Here is a 15231-nt window from a genome sequence, read left to right as displayed (position 1 = left end):
TGGTTGAATAAATTATAGAATACATTTTTGAAAAATTATATCTATATTTTAATGAGGCAAATCTACATATGATGACACGAAGAGATCTCCAGAATGTTGTCAAGTGGGGAAAAAAAAATGTGTGTAAATCTATAGAGAAACATCTGGAAGGCTATCCACCACATTGTCAAATGCCATTACAAGCAAGTAAGGGAGTGAGACCGGGGAGGGATAAAGATTTACAACACCACAGAGTCATCATTGAATTTATTTTATTTTCAAGGTATCTATGTACATCAAGTAAATACACACTGGGGTTTGTGCGGTTTGGTTTGTCTTCCACGCTGGCATGCAACATTTTGGCAGATGTGAGTGGGCAGGCCAGGTGCCCCTTTGTGGTGACCCTAGCTCTCCGAAAGGGATGCTGTGGTGGTGGGAAGGGGTGGGGGGATGTAGAGTGAAGCTTCTGGTGAAGGCCTTGTGTGTGTGTTCTTATTTATGTAAGTGAATTATATTTCCCTTACATCTCTCTCCTCATCTGCCCTACACCTTCACAGTTTCTTAAGTGTTTTAAAAGAATCATTTGGTGGCAAGATTAAATAAAGCCCAAGTGATTCTGAGGTGCCCTGTTGGCAAGTCTTAGCTCAAGTCTACAGGGGCATAGGTAGCTTCCTTCTTCTCCCATTCGGACTTTCCCTCTTTGCTCTAGGTTATGGGCTTGGGGCAGGGGAGGCAGATTGGAACACCTTTCCTTCAGAGCAGTGGTTTTCAAACTACTTTATAGAACCCTCAGGTTCTAAACTCTTAAGACTATTTAAGAGCTTCTCCACCAAGGAAGCATTTTCCACCAAATAAAGAAAATGGAAACTGCCCAGATCTGCCTCACTTTTAGTTATTTTTTATGTCGGGGTTCCATAAAAGAGTTGTTTTCAAAAATGTTTGAATATCACTGCTTTGGATTTACTCTACACCCTTCTGGTATATTTTTCCCTGCATGTCTCCCTAATTGCTAAAAAGGGGCCCAACAGGTAACAGAGGAAGGAACCTTTTCCCTTGAAGGAGTCACAGGCCGATACAACCTATATTTGCCAGCTGGTACTCACACCAAGCTTTCTTTCCTGACTTCGAAACTAGGTGATGGTTGCCCTGCTGGGGGATCCTGTTCTTCCACCCTACGTAAGACTGGGTATTTGGACATCAGGCTTTGTTTCTTGATTTGGAGCGACTTATGACCTCCACTCTCCATCCCTGCAGTTACCTAGAAAACCACCCTAGCACCATGTGGAAGGACACTAAAATAACAGTCCTATCAATTACATGGGGTGGTGCTGGGGAAAGAGCACTCCCCTCTAACCATCCTCCCCCCAGTCTGCTCTGCCCCTTTCTTTAAAGTGCACTTAGTACCAGATGGGGACATATTATCAAAGGATTTGTGTCAAGAGAAATTTTTTGACATATCATGGGGTAAAGTGAGGCTCTAGCCTGAAAGGAAAGCATCTTGAGATAGATATTTTGTCAATGAACTGGAAGGTCCCAAACCAAAAGGTGGAGATGGGAAGAACATGCAGCCCAATATGGGACAGAGAAAAGAATCCAGCTCCTCACCGTGGCAAAAAACACTTGGAATTTCCCAGTGTGTTCACCCCCCCCCCCAAACCCAAAGAAGCAATCATTGGCTATGCTTGCCTATAACTATCACCTGACAGATGAGCAACCATTTGATAGACTGTTGTGAAGAGTCTGCCTCCTCAAATTCCCAAAATATTTTAAGTTAACTCTAGGTTCTGTTCATGAGTTCTGGGGCAGAGAATATCAAAAGGAGTTTTGAGGAGAAAGGGAAATAGTCCCTTGAACAATCCATGTCCTCGGTCATTGGGACAGGGGGGTCAGGGGACAGGAAGAGGGAGGCCCAAGGTACACTTTGGAGGGTAGAGTTGCACACCCAGACTCCCTCGGTTCAGATGAGGGGTATATGAATAAAATTCTACATGTAATTTAGCAGTCCTTCCATTTTACCCTCCCCTATGCTATATGTGAAAGAGGAGGGAGGAAGAGTCTATTTCTGTATCTTCTTATGATGCTAAGACATTCTTCTGCTTAAGGCTTTGTGTGCGTGTGTGTGCGTGTGTGCATGTGTGCGTGTGTGTGTGTGTGTGTGAGTGAGAGAGAGAGAGAGAGAGAGAGAGAGAGAGAGAGAAGGATCACAGCCCTCTAGCTCCCATTTTTCCTTTTACCATCTCCGTGACTAACACCACTCAGTGTGAGAGACGCGTGTTTGAAAGAAGAAACATTCACCCTCCTCCCTATTACCCCAAATGAGGAGGGTATACTATGCTTAGAAATTGCTAAATACATCATTAGATACTTAGAGAGTAAGACAGAAGGGAGAGACATAGCAGCAGCTTTTGATATATAGATACAGAGTACAAAGAGATACAGAGTAAGAGTAGACATCAAACGGTACAGTCAAACAACAAGGGCTGGGGAGGGAGTTGTTAGTATCAGAGACCACAGGTTTGCAGCATGCTGAGAGAAGAGGCCTCAGTCCCTCTTAGAAACTGGGGAAGAAAGAGAAAGAGGTCGTGAGGAACCACCTTGTAGCCCAACCGCTCAACAGGAACAGAGTGGCATTTGTACAAATTTGATTGATAGTCTTCTTCCTTGAATACCAACAACCAGACACTATTCTCCCAGCCCCTGCTCCTCTACCCCAGACCTTCACCTTGCTTCCCCATTCCTACTTCTCTGCCCCTCGTGTCTTTCTGCCTGACTGTGTCCGGCTTACTATCCCGGAAAGCCCCTGGAGTGGGCTTGGCTTGGATGCAGCCCAGTAAGAGACTGACCATATCCTCTCGTCTCTGGTTCTCCAAAGAGGGAAATAAACAGACTCCTAGTGTCCAGTTCTGGGCCCTAGAGCAAGTGAGAAGCCTGGTGACACACAAGACCCAGGAAGGTGCCATCGCTGCTGGAAAAGAGGACTTGGGGGCGGAGGCAGAAGAAGGGGGCTCAGGGAGGGAACACGGCTATTTTCCACCTCCACTGAGCAAGGTGGGAGGGGAGTGCTGACACTGAAGTATAGAGACAAAAAGTTAGCCTTCCTGGGGCATTTCCTGGAGCTTAGTGGTAACATACACAGATACGAGGTGTATGGGACACAGGTGTAGGGATAAAGGAAACATCTCCTTTACTGGAGGTGTCTTAGTTCCGAAAATACCTATCCATCCAAAATTATTTCTGGGTGGAGGCAGAGAGAGGGTTGGGATGATCTCTCAAGTCTCCTTACATCTACTTCATTCCCCGACCTGGGCGTGACTCTAGATGGGCACCATCCCCGCTCACTCTTTTTGACATGTGGCAGCAACCCCTAGTGGCAGCAACGCAGTACTGTGGTCATTACTCTAGCCAAAAGGAAAGCTTCAGGGAGATGGGGAAGTCAGTGTCCATAGCCCGTGGGCCAGCACCGAAGTAGCCCCTAGGAAGGGAAGGCAGGAGCTGAGGGACAACTACATATTAAAAGTTTTGAGACGATCAAAAAAGCAGGAGAAACGAAGAGGTTGAGGGCAAGACAGGAGGCACCCTGAGGCTGGTCAGAGAAAGCAGCCTGGAGCTACCTGAAAGTGCGGCAGGTATGCGGCAGTCCGTGAGGGAGATTAGCTGGCTGCCGTCTCTTGGTGGAGAGGGAACAGCTTGGCCTGGTCCTCAGCCTCATAGCCGCATGGCAGGTCACTCCTGGAAGAAGAGACCCAGCACTGTCAGCTCCATGTAAAGCAAAACATTCCTGTCACTTTGCTCTCCTGGCATCCCTACGAGATAACAAAAGGCAGGGACTATTCAGGGTTTACAGGAATACAAGGAAAATCAAAGCTAGAGAGATGGAGCTGACTTGCGCAAGGTCACAGAGTTCCCAGAGGAAGCAGAGAAACCCATGTCATCGGGTGGCCCTGGTACTTCCCCGGCCCCCGTAATGGGGGGGGGGGGAGCCGCCGATGGGATGGGGGGGGGGGAACGTGCTCTCTGCCCCAAGAGGCAGGGGATGAGTAGATCTTCTGGACAACGTGGTGATGGCAAGAACAGTTCTCAGTTCCTCCTCCTTTCCCCGAAGGCTCCAAGGAACCTCCGAGTAGGGCCCAAGCGAAACTGAACCATTTCTTCTGGTCCCACCTAGAGAACCCAGGAGCAATGGGGACTGGTGTACCTGTTGTCATTGATATCTGTGGCATTTCCTGAAGAGATCATCATTGAGAACACAGGATTAGGAGAAGAAAAGAGACTGTTAGAAGCAGTTTCCCCAAACCCTCCCACATCCTAACCCCTTAGAGAAAAAGGTAAGACTCTTTGGAATATAGCTGCCACCTGGGTCACTATTCTCGACTACCCTAAGCTGCATGATTGTTTTGTTTGAGAAAGGTCTCCCTGATGCCCCCTGAAGGAGAAGAGTAGCAGAAAGGCAGGGGAGGGTGAGGACAGGCACGGCAATGGGAGGAATCCGCCTCTAAGAATCCAAGACCCTGAAGTGATGGGCAGTGTTCCAGCTGTAGGCACAGGGTCACTTACTTCTCTTATTCTTTTCAACTTGCCCTGGGAATCCCAAAGGCCACTTGGTCACCCATCTTTTTCACTCACCATTGTCCATGTTGGCCTTCTGGTAGGAAGCCAAGGGACCTCCGGAAGACGTGGCCCCACTGCTGGTACAGGAGTTTGCAAAGCTGGATGGAGCAGAGGAGAGACACGCAGCCTCTGGCACCCGTCCTCCACTACTTGGAGGACCAGTAATCCCCTCAGTGATGGAGTCTCCCATCCCCAGAGAACAGAGGACAACTGCATGGCCACTGGCTGGGAAGGCAAGGCCCACCTTCTAACCATAGGTGTGAAATCGCGAAAGGGTCACAAATGGAGCTACTTAGGAAAAGAAGTAAGTGTCACCCAATAACGGACTCAATCTTATGCCTTATAGAGGGCCGAGAGCCTTGGGTTGGGACTGCAACCCACGCCAGTGGCCACTCACTACATGTCGGAGGTGGAGCTAGGTGCAGCCTGCAGGTACAAATTCTGGTAGTTCTGGAAGAGGCTGTTGGTGTAACTGATGCACTCAGGGCTCCGGGTGCCATAGGGGTTGGTGGGTGAAGATGCTGGGTAGTGGCCGGGCCGGACAGGTTTGGCTGTGGTAAAGAAAAGAAAATGACCATGAGGAGGCCGTCACCCTGCAGCTGCCCTGGTCCCTAAAGTCATTTTGCTGCAGCTGAACAGAGGTGTTTATAAGATCATTCACTGTTACACGTTTGGGGGATGGTATGGGGGGGGGGGTGATCCCGGGGTCGGGGTAGGGTAAAAAGCAACAATCTAGTTGCTCGATGCTTAGGAATCTGCTGATCTCCCCCAGTGGTAATCCCACCCTGTCGGCTGCCACCCACTTGCACTCACCAATCTGAGCAGAATGGCCCCGCTTGCCGGAGCTCTTATACCGAACGGCCTCCTTGATGCGGTCCACTTCTTGCTGGTACCGGCGCTTGTCCTTCATGGCGCCCTCCTTGGCCTCCTTCAGTGCACCCTCCAGGGCCTTAACTCTCTCAGCCGTAGCCCTAAGTCGTTTTTCCAGTTTAGGAAGCTCACAACGCAGATCTGCATTGTCACGTACCAGCTGTGGGGTAAGACCAAGGGAAGGGGCCAGAGGCAAAGCCAGGGACCCAAGAGAGCCAGCAGTGGAGTGTGGGAGTGCCGGGCAGGGAGAGAAAATACAGAAAAATCAAGTCAGAGAAGACGGAGACTGTGTAGTTTCCTCAAGTCCTTGTTCCCTTTACCTAACTGCTCTTCTGGCCACTTCTTTCCTTCTCCCTAAGCAAACAGTGGTCAGGCATTAAAAAGTTACATCATTTTCTGAACAGCGAAACATGCCAACTCCACTGTAGCCCAGAACTCTTGTGACAGTGCCCTGTCCTCGTCTTTTCCTGGCCTAAATATCCGCCCCCTAATATCTCACAGCTTGTGCCAGACCAACAGCCCCAGGGCAACCATGGGGATGAGGCACCCTTCTCCCAGAGATGGCTTTGTAGGCATGCGGGGGGGCGGGCCAGCAAGAGCATGGTAGCAGTCTGGAAGGTGGATATGGCATTGAGTGCAGGTTAGGTGCGGTGCAGAGCAGGAGCAGAAGCTGGAATACGGGAGCCCCACCTCACCCCCGACCCACACACATACGCACAGCACCCCATAGGAGGGAAAGAAAATGTTTGAGGTCTCACAAACATTTGTGCTCATTACCTTCACATACAAGGGGTTCCTGGGCTGCCCCTCCCGCATTTAAATTAAGCTAGAGAGTGGTAGCAACCACTTGGCAGCCAGAAAGGACTTCCTGACCTTTTTATAGGGTTTCATACAATAACTGGGGGCCCTACAGACTGTCAGAGCCAGGCTTGGAAGATACCAGGTAAATGAGTATAGTGGGGACCTCGGGAGAAAGGGCAGCGCTGGGAACACTTCTGTGCCTCTTTCACTCTGGACAATTTCAAGATTATAAACAATGCTTTGCTATGGGGATAGTTTGGCTTAATTAATAATAGGGCTGCAGTCCTGCCCATTTAAGATTCTATTTATTCGCTGAGGAAGTTTCTGCATCTCTCTCATTTTCCTTTCTAGTCTTGTCTCTGCTGAAGTAGGACATTATGAGGAGTCCTCCATTCTACAGGTGAGTAGTTTTTGATCTTTGGGACTTAGAGCAGAGGCAGATGCTTCCATGAGGAAAAAGGACACAGCCTGTGTCCTGATACATGCTACAATGTGGATAAGCCTGGAGGACATTATGCTAAGGGTAACAAGCCAGTCACAAAGCACAAATCCTGTATGATTCCACTTATGGGAGGTACTGAAAGGGGACAAAATCATGGAGACAGAAAGAAGAATGACGATGGTGGCCAGGGCCTGGGAGGCAGGGGAAATGGGGAGTTACTGTTGTTAATAGGTGTAGAGGTGCAGTTTTGCGAGATGATAGTGGTGACGTTGCACAACAGTACGAATACAAATGCACTTAGTACCACTGACCCTAAAGTAATTATGACGGTAAATTTTATGTGTGTGTTACCACAACAAAAACACTGGGGAAAAAATAAGCAATATGACATCCATTTGGACGGAGAAGGAAAGTGAACACAGAGAAATGAAAATAGGAAGGCGGAACTGATTACAAATGTTTCTTCCCTTGACTTTCAACTTTTCTGTAATGTTGTTACATTGTTATACTGCTTTATAATAAACAAAGGGGGGGAAATGATAGTGTAGCCCTCTGCAGGCCCAAATAAAATACATAAACCTGCAGATTATCACTGGGCCACAGTTCTGGGACTTTTCCTTTTATTATATTTGTGAAAAAAAGAAAAGGTGTACCAAATATTTGCTAAATATGCTGGGCATTGCACTGAGAAATTTAAGCTCCGATTTAGTGAGAACATGAGTTTTGTTTTGTTTTTATTAATTTTGAGAGAGAGAGTGCAAGTCGGGAGGGGCAGAGAGGGGGGGGGGGACAGAGGATCTGAAGCAGGCTCTGCACTGACAGCACAGAGCCCGATGCGGGGCTGGAACTCACGAACTGTGAGATCATGACCTGAGCAGAAATCGGGTGCTTAACCGACGGAGCCACCCAGGCAGGTGCCCTGAGAACATGAGTTTAAATCCAATGTTAAGGTGGATTGAAAGAAGGGAATGAAGGATAGATTAGGGTTTATTTTATGAATCAGAAGAGCCAGTTGATACACTGCCACAACTGTCTTCAAGGCTCAGATATTTGGCACTAGGGAGGGTGCTCCTGCTCTGTCCTCGCCAAACATTTCCTGTCCTGACTCCTCTGGACTGCCCCTTCTGCCTCCCCACCCCATACCTTTGAAACCCAGTCATCCACCTAAGGAACCGCAGCAGCAAGGAGGGGGACAGAGAGGCAGCAACTTAATACACAGGAGTTTCAACCGGCCCCGATCAGGGGGTGGTTGGGCCATCTGGAGGACATCCTTTAATTACCCTGCATGCCTGCCCCAGGCCTAGGCAGATGGAGTTCTCTCCATGAGAGAAAGCCCAACTTCCCCGGCTTCTGTCTTGTCCCATCGTTTCCTGTCTCTGACCAGTATCCCTCATGTGGCGCCACAGCCCCATGCCTCTGAAACCTCTATCAGTTTCAACCTCTCCCTCCACATCCATAGGCCTGGGGAATTTCACTTTGAGCAGAGGCAGGCAGGGAGCTTTGAGAGGGGAGAACAGGCATGGAACAAAGAACAAGGGAAAAGTGGGACCAAATATGGATAAAGAAGGGATTCGGAGGAAAAGTCAAAGGGAAAAGTAAGGAAGACATGCAAGTAGGTTTTCCTAAATCCAAGGGGCCTCAGAGGACTTGGGTCTCCTCAGCACCTGGCCTCAAGAGTTCTCTTCACCCCTGCCCCCTTTGCTTACCTGTTTGTGAACCTTTGTAAGCTGTTCCAGGTTGTTCTCAAGAAAGGAAATCTTCTGCTTTTGGGAGTGAATCCCCCCACTGTCCTCGGGCTCCATTTCTGCACTCTGATTAAAGACGGAGGGGTTAGAGAAACTTGAGGACGGGAGGAAAATATGGGGGCTGTGAAAAATCCTAGGAAGGCACTCACTTTCTTGACTCGAGTCGTGACGTCTTGAACGAACAGTTTGCGAAGGTTGTGGAGGGTCTGGAGTTCCCGGGCCTGGAAAGAATGGTGAAAAATTGGGGATGGCCAAATTACCAGGTCAACTTTTTCACTTCAAAATTATTGGAACCTTCAGTCTGCCTAGTCAGGTGAATCACTCATCCTTTAGGAAAAGATGTGTCCTGATTATGCCACAGACTGACTCTGCATAAGGAATGGGGTTATGAAGAAATCAGGGCGAAGAAATGAAGTCCCCACCTCACCCTGTTAACTTGGTACAGAGAAACCACTCACAACTGTCTCCTCCAGACCCTTGAGGTCCTGCTTGGACTGTTCATGTCGCTCATACAGAAATCTGGGGACAAGAAGGAAACACAAGAGTCCCTCAGGACAGTCCCTCCTCCCTTTCTCCTCCCTCTCCATTCCTTTGATCTATACTTTATTATTATTTATTATGCAAATTACCCTGTTCACTGTGTAGAAATTAGAAAAGAAAAAAAGATGAATTTCATAAAAAGCCCATAATTCTACTACTCACAGATCAAACCACCATTAACATTCTGGTGTCCATCTTTCCCAACTCTTACTTCTTCTTCTTCCTCTTTTTTTCTTTTTGTTTTTGTTTATTTATTTATTTTGAAAGGGAGAGAGCACCAGCTGGGGGTGGGGAAGGAGACAGAATCCCAAGCAGGCTCCACCCTCTCAGCATGGAGCCCGACCCGGGGCTTGAACTCCCAAACCGTGAGATCATGACCCGAGCCAAAATCAAGAGCGTGACATGCAACCCACTGAGCCACCCAGGGGGCCCCACCCCCTCCAGACTCTTACTTCTAGGCGTGTAGAGCCCCCCAAAACTTTATGGGATCCTACCATTCATACTGTTTTGTAACCTGCCTTTCACACTTAAGAGAACATCACAAACATCTTTCCGTGGCAACTAACAGTCAGTAGAGGTCCTTTCTGAAAGTCTCTCTTTGTTTCCCTTCCCCGCCCCATCACATGACTCTTGAGGTTGCCATGTGCACATCTGCATCGCGCCCTGCCTCTGCCGGTGTGAGTGAGTAGCAGTCTGCGCCTGCCCCGCGGCGGGTTTGCGGGCAGATACCCATCACTCACGTCAGCTCCTGGAGTTTGCTGCTCTTCTCATGCTCTTCATTCTTCAGCTTCTCGTAGTCAGCCTGAAGCTTCTCTAGCTCTAACTGGAGCTTCTGATTCAGGCTGCACAGGGCAAGGAGGTGTCGGAGAGAACAGAACGATGTCAGGGACCGGGAAGGGGAAGACCGGCGCTGCAAACATTTTCCTTCCGGTACAGCCGGGCCAAGTCGGGACTGATGCGTCTACCTTTGGATATCAGAGGCAGACGCAGGCCGCTGACAGAGTGAGGAACCCTGAGCTATCCAATCACAAGAGCTCAAGGAGAGGGACTAGTCCTCACTCCCGTGTCTCCCGGGGTTGGGTGATAAAGCTGTGGCATCGCTGGGGGAGGGGCGCTTGGAAATGAGCAAAGCAGACCTTGGGCCAAGAGGGAGCACGCGTGTGGGCACAGCAAGGCAAAAGGACCCGGGGAGGCCGGGGCTGCCCAGGGGGACTCTTACTCTTTGAGCTCATCGATAGTCTTCTGCTTCTCATTGATCTCGTCCCGGAGCCGGGCCAGCTGCCGGTGATGGGCCTCCCGATGACTCTCCATCTGCACCTCCAGGGCCTTCTGCAAACAACCCCACCCCACACTCAAAGCCGGACTCCCTGACACCAGCTTGGAGCGGGCCGGCTCAGCCCTGCCAAGCCCCAGTGGTCCCCTACAGCTTCCCCTCTCACCTTCACTTCATCTGTGTCCTGTGTGTCGGGCTCCTTGTCCTTCAGGGCCACTTCATGCACAGTTTCTGAGGGAAAGAAGGAAAGACAGCTTACCTCACACCTACCTCCTCCGGAAAGAACTTCCACTTTGTGACCAGAGCTCCAGGTCGGGCAGGCGACATCTACCCAGTATGGACCCTCCGTGATGTTCTTCTGGGTTAGGACAGTCCAATTGGACACAGCAGGGAAAGAGATCAACGGAGGGTTTATGGTTCGTGTACAATAAGCTCTGTGCAAAAGCATGCTAAGTAGCGTATGAGTTGGCCTCCGTGATGTCAGTCTAATGCATTGGATGAGTATGCTGTCAGGTGGTTTCTTCTGATGCCTGCCACTTTTCCTCCCTGCCCCCTCTGGGATCTCAGATCCCAGGATAAGTGGTTTGGAGGTTTAAGAAGGCCTCACCCTGGGCCTGGAGCTTGGCCAGCTCGTCACTCAGGGAGTCATAGGACTCTTCCAGATGCCGCTTCTTTAGCTCCACGCTCTGCATATACTCTGTAAGCGAGCGGATCTTCGCCTCGTGCTAATGGGGGAAGGGTTGGTGAGAGGAAGAAGAAGGGTGGAGTCAAGGACACAGCTCCAGGCAGCACAGACCTCTGCAGCTCTCCCAGGCCCTCCCCTCCTGCTGCGCCTGCCTGAAGACACAGGGCCAGAGGCCATTTCTTTGGACCCTTCCTTTAGACCCCATCCGCTCAGAGGGGGCTATCTCCTCTGACCCTTCACTTCCCTGGCCTGGACCCTTCCCTGCCACCCCAGGCTCTTCTATCCTTGGCTTTGGTTGACCCTAGGTCCTTGACATGAAAGTGGGTGCTAGGAGTTTTATCCCACAAGCTACAGAATCACCCTCCTTCCCATTGCACGCAAAGGCCCTCAATGCCCCGCGCTCACCTGGGAGATGAGGAGCTGACAGGAGGAGAGTTCCCGCCCAGTCACTTCCATTTTGCGATGACATTCGACCTGCAGGTTCTCTAGCTGCCGGCAGCGCTTGACCACAGACTTGACTTCTGATTTGATTTTGCTGATATAGAGTCGGGCCACCGTGAATTCCTCCTCGATGGCTCCGCTGATCTCCACCGGCTGTGGGGTGGGGGAAGGCAGGAAGAGGTACTTCTCTGCTGCAGGGAAGCTTTTGCCCATTCCCTTCTACCCTGCCGATCCCCATGTACACCCACACACACAGGGATTCGGGTGGGAGGAGTATTTTCCAAACAACTTTTACCTGCCATCACCTGGCATTTCGTATTAAATCCTTCTACCTGTACTTAAAGATCCAGTTCCCACAGTCGCCCTCTTCCATCTTATAAAACAATATGGTTTTCTTTTGCAGTCAAACTGTTCTGCCTGATCGCCCAGATGGGTCATTTTCACTGCCACAGATTTGCATATATCATTCTCACATCTGTGCCTCATCTCTAAAGCCTGCTATAGGCACATCTCCATTCCTTCTTTATTCAGCACCCTGTAGAAGGTGTATTTACAGTTGAGTCTGTGCAAAATTCTACTTGTTTTCCTGTATCTAGTTTATTTTTTTTAATTTTTGTTTAGTTTTTGAGAGAGAAAGAAAAAGAGCATGAGCGGGGGAGGGGCAGAGAGAGAGAGGAACAGAGGATCGGATGCAGACTCTGTGCTGATAGCAGAGAGGCCGAGGTGGGGTTTGAACTCACAAACCAGGAGATCATGGCCTGAGCCGAAGTCGGATGCTCAACCAACTGAGCCATCCAAGCACCCCATGCTAAAGGCATGTTTCCCAGATCTCTGGCCCACCTTCCTCAGCATCCCTGAGGGCCTGGACTGTCCACCCTGCATCTCCCACCAGTGCCCAGAACAAGAATGACCTGAACAAGATTCCTGCCTCTGTCTCCACTCACCAGCTTAATCTCCCCGTTGCCCACGATGACACTGAACTCACTCAGGTCCTTCATCAGCCCATTCAGCACCTCAGCAATGCGTTTTCGCTGGTGTCCACTGACCTCCTGTAGCCGCTGCAACTCAGACTCCAGGGACAGCATGGTGGCCTGGGGACAGCCCCTTAGGTCATCCCACTGCCATCTTCCTACCCCCCTGCCTAGCCCAGGCAGAGGCCTCCCCCTCATACATGACCCTGAGGGCTGCTACAAAGAGAACATGGGCCCTGCAAAAGGGTTTGGAAGAGACAGGAGTCAGGAGGGCAGTGTGGTGACAGGTGGGAAGGGTTCCCACAACACACCACACAGCAGTGCAAGGGTACAAACGTGACGCAGGGGTCCCTTTGGATGTGGGGGACGTTCTGGAGGCCAGGGAGCTCTTGCACCCCAGTCAGCCACTCACCACCTTCTGAGATAGCTCATCCACCAGAAGCTGGTTCTGCTGGCTCTTTTCCTCCACTTCCTGGGACTTCTGGTCATAGTTCACAGCCAGCTCTTCCAGGGCCTGTAGCACTTCCTTCACCTCATCCTTAGCAGCGTCATTCTCTGACTGCAGGTGGCTCAGCTCCCGCTGGACTTTTTCATTGTCTCCTCGGGTGGACACCAACAGCTTCAAGAAAGAGGTAAGGCACGTGAGGGACCACCGCTATGGTCCCCTGGTCTGGGGAAGCTCAGAGCACTACCCCAGACAGGGTCCCTCTGGCACCTGAAGCCTGGAGCGCACAGCTCTAGGCGAGGAGCAAGGGCCAAAGTGAAAGTCAGGAGGAAGGGGGGTGTAGGCTTCTTAGAAGCAGGACAACAGAAGGAAAAGGCACCCAGACTCCAAAATCCGTGGTTTACACAAAGCCCCAGTTAAGTCCCCAGACTTCTATAGTTTTGGGGGGTGACTAAATCCTAAGCAGAAGACTAAGCCCTTCTTCGGGAACACACCGCTCTCCTCTCATGTCTTGTCCTCCTTCCCATTACCTCTTCCTGGTCCAGCATCTGCTGCTTAAGCTTCTCTATGAGCTGGCTCTGCTGGTTGATCTCATCATCCTGTTGGAGGCAAGGGGGGAAGAGGGAGTGAAGAAAGGCAGCCCCTTCCAGTCTAGATGGATGGGGTTGGGGCCAGAGGTTGGATCCTGACAAAAATCCAGACTGGTCAGGCTTTGAGTTAGAAACCCCAAAACCTAAAACGAGGTTTTCCCCTCAGCCTCTCACCTCACTCCTACCCTCACTTTCAAATTCCTTTCTTCTAGAAGATGATCTAACCCTGCCAATACCCAGCAAAAGCCTTTAGATTAAAGGACATGGCCTCTAACCAAGAACTCCCACTTTGGTCCTCCATTCTAATCAAATCATTCAAAAGCAAAGTCTTATGCATCAGAGGCAAAGATAGACCTTTCAGGGTTACTTATAAGAGCAAAAACAAACTACCCAAAACAAAGAAAACTAGAGGCCTTGCAGTAAGCAAGTGGTTAAATAGGTTTTGAATAAATAAATTAAATAAATAAATAAATAAATAAATATGTTTTGATAAATGGACTTTTAAAATGCTTTTAAAATGCTTTTATGAAAAAGATTTTTAATGAAAAAATACTTTTATGAAGAATTGTTAACAAAGTAGGAAATTGCTCCTTATAGAATATGGAATGAGGAAATCAGATGCAAAGTTACACACACAGTGCATTTCAACTGCATGTTCTACGTATGAAGAAAAGCAAAATGTTGGTAGTGTTATTTCTGAATGGTGTGATGATGGGAGACTTAAATCTTCTATTTATTTTTATTTATCTTCCAAATTTTTTTAATGTTTAATTATTTTTGAGAGAGAGAGAGGGGTGGGGGCAGAGAGAGAGGGAGACACAGAATCCGAAGCAGGCTCCAGGCTCTGAGCTGTCAGCACAGAGCCCGATACTCGAACCCACAAACCGTGAGATCACGACCTGAGCCAAGTTGGATGCTCAACTGACTGAGCCACCCAGGCACCCCTAATTTTTTTAATAATATGGGTAACATACAGTGTTATGTTAGTTTCAGATATATGATACAGCAATTCAACAATTCTAAATGTTAGTCAGTGCTATCTTCCACATTTGCAGTAATGAGTGAGCATTTGTCCCTTTTAAAATAAAAATATATATATATGGGGCACCTGGTCGCTCGATCAGTTAAGCGTCTGACTTCGGCTCAGGCCATGATCTCACGGTTCGTGGGTTCGAGCCCCGTGTCGGACTCTGTGCTGACAGCTCAGAGCCTGGAGCCTGCTTCGGATTCTGTGTCTCCCTCTCTCTCTGCCCCTCCCCCACTCACACTCTGTCTACCCTTTCTCTCAAAAATAAACATTTAAAAAAATTAATAAAAAAAATTTTTAAAAGGCAGTAGAAGCTAATTCCTTAATCCCTCACTTTTCATCCCCCTGGCCTCCCCTCTGTGCCTTGGATGTCCTCACCTTGTCATCGAGCTGCTTATAGAGGCGGCGGATCTCCTCCTCATATTTCTGCCTCTCCTCAGGCGCGATGCGCACCACGATGGACGAGTTGTCATTCACAGGGGTCTCCTCACAGAGCTCCGCTCCCAGGGCTGCGTCGTCCCCAGCCAGGCGCTCTGTCTCAGGCACGTTCTCTCCTGGCCAAGGGGCAGAACAAGGTGAGGGACAGGAGGAGACAGAGCTGTATCCAGGAGTCCTTCCTCCCTCGTTCCTCAACGCCAAGACCTCCGGGCAGATCTCCAACTCTGTTGCCAAGTGCACCTTCAACCTTTGCTGGGGGGTGGGACAAGGGTGGTCAGCCCCCTCTCCCCTTCCCTCATGACCACTCTACTGCACGCCTCCAGAAACACAACCCTCCTGGGAGGTTCGCCTGTCCTTAAGCACCACCCCAGACAGG

General features: G+C 49.6%; 1 protein-coding gene across 2 annotated transcripts in view; it reads right to left on the bottom strand.

Moving 5' to 3' along the window:
* Window positions 1-234: 234 nt before the first annotated feature.
* The window catches only part of KIF5A (kinesin family member 5A), a 31107-nt gene continuing 16110 nt past the window's right edge, over window positions 235-15231 (bottom strand). Inside the window, exons 12-29 of one of the 2 annotated variants that reach the window (XM_053226426.1) lie at window positions 14796-14971; window positions 13331-13399; window positions 12768-12974; window positions 12329-12475; window positions 11349-11537; window positions 10866-10983; window positions 10425-10489; window positions 10205-10314; window positions 9726-9827; window positions 8904-8964; window positions 8595-8666; window positions 8407-8511; window positions 7844-7864; window positions 5401-5617; window positions 4985-5138; window positions 4603-4685; window positions 4175-4202; window positions 235-3708 (exon numbers count right to left, since the gene is read on the bottom strand). In XM_053226426.1, the coding sequence (XP_053082401.1) occupies window positions 3630-3708; window positions 4175-4202; window positions 4603-4685; window positions 4985-5138; window positions 5401-5617; window positions 7844-7864; window positions 8407-8511; window positions 8595-8666; window positions 8904-8964; window positions 9726-9827; window positions 10205-10314; window positions 10425-10489; window positions 10866-10983; window positions 11349-11537; window positions 12329-12475; window positions 12768-12974; window positions 13331-13399; window positions 14796-14971 (2003 nt within the window). In that variant the 3' untranslated portion in view covers window positions 235-3629. The remainder of the gene's footprint in view (window positions 3709-4174; window positions 4203-4602; window positions 4686-4984; window positions 5139-5400; window positions 5618-7843; window positions 7865-8406; window positions 8512-8594; window positions 8667-8903; window positions 8965-9725; window positions 9828-10204; window positions 10315-10424; window positions 10490-10865; window positions 10984-11348; window positions 11538-12328; window positions 12476-12767; window positions 12975-13330; window positions 13400-14795; window positions 14972-15231) is intronic. The other variant, XM_053226427.1, reaches the window with a different exon arrangement.

Source organism: Acinonyx jubatus, chromosome B4 (assembly GCF_027475565.1).
Source record: "Acinonyx jubatus isolate Ajub_Pintada_27869175 chromosome B4, VMU_Ajub_asm_v1.0, whole genome shotgun sequence".
NCBI classification, from domain to species: Eukaryota; Metazoa; Chordata; class Mammalia; order Carnivora; family Felidae; genus Acinonyx; species Acinonyx jubatus.
Note: the sequence above shows the minus strand (reverse complement) of the source record. Positions and strands in the feature narration are given on the sequence as shown.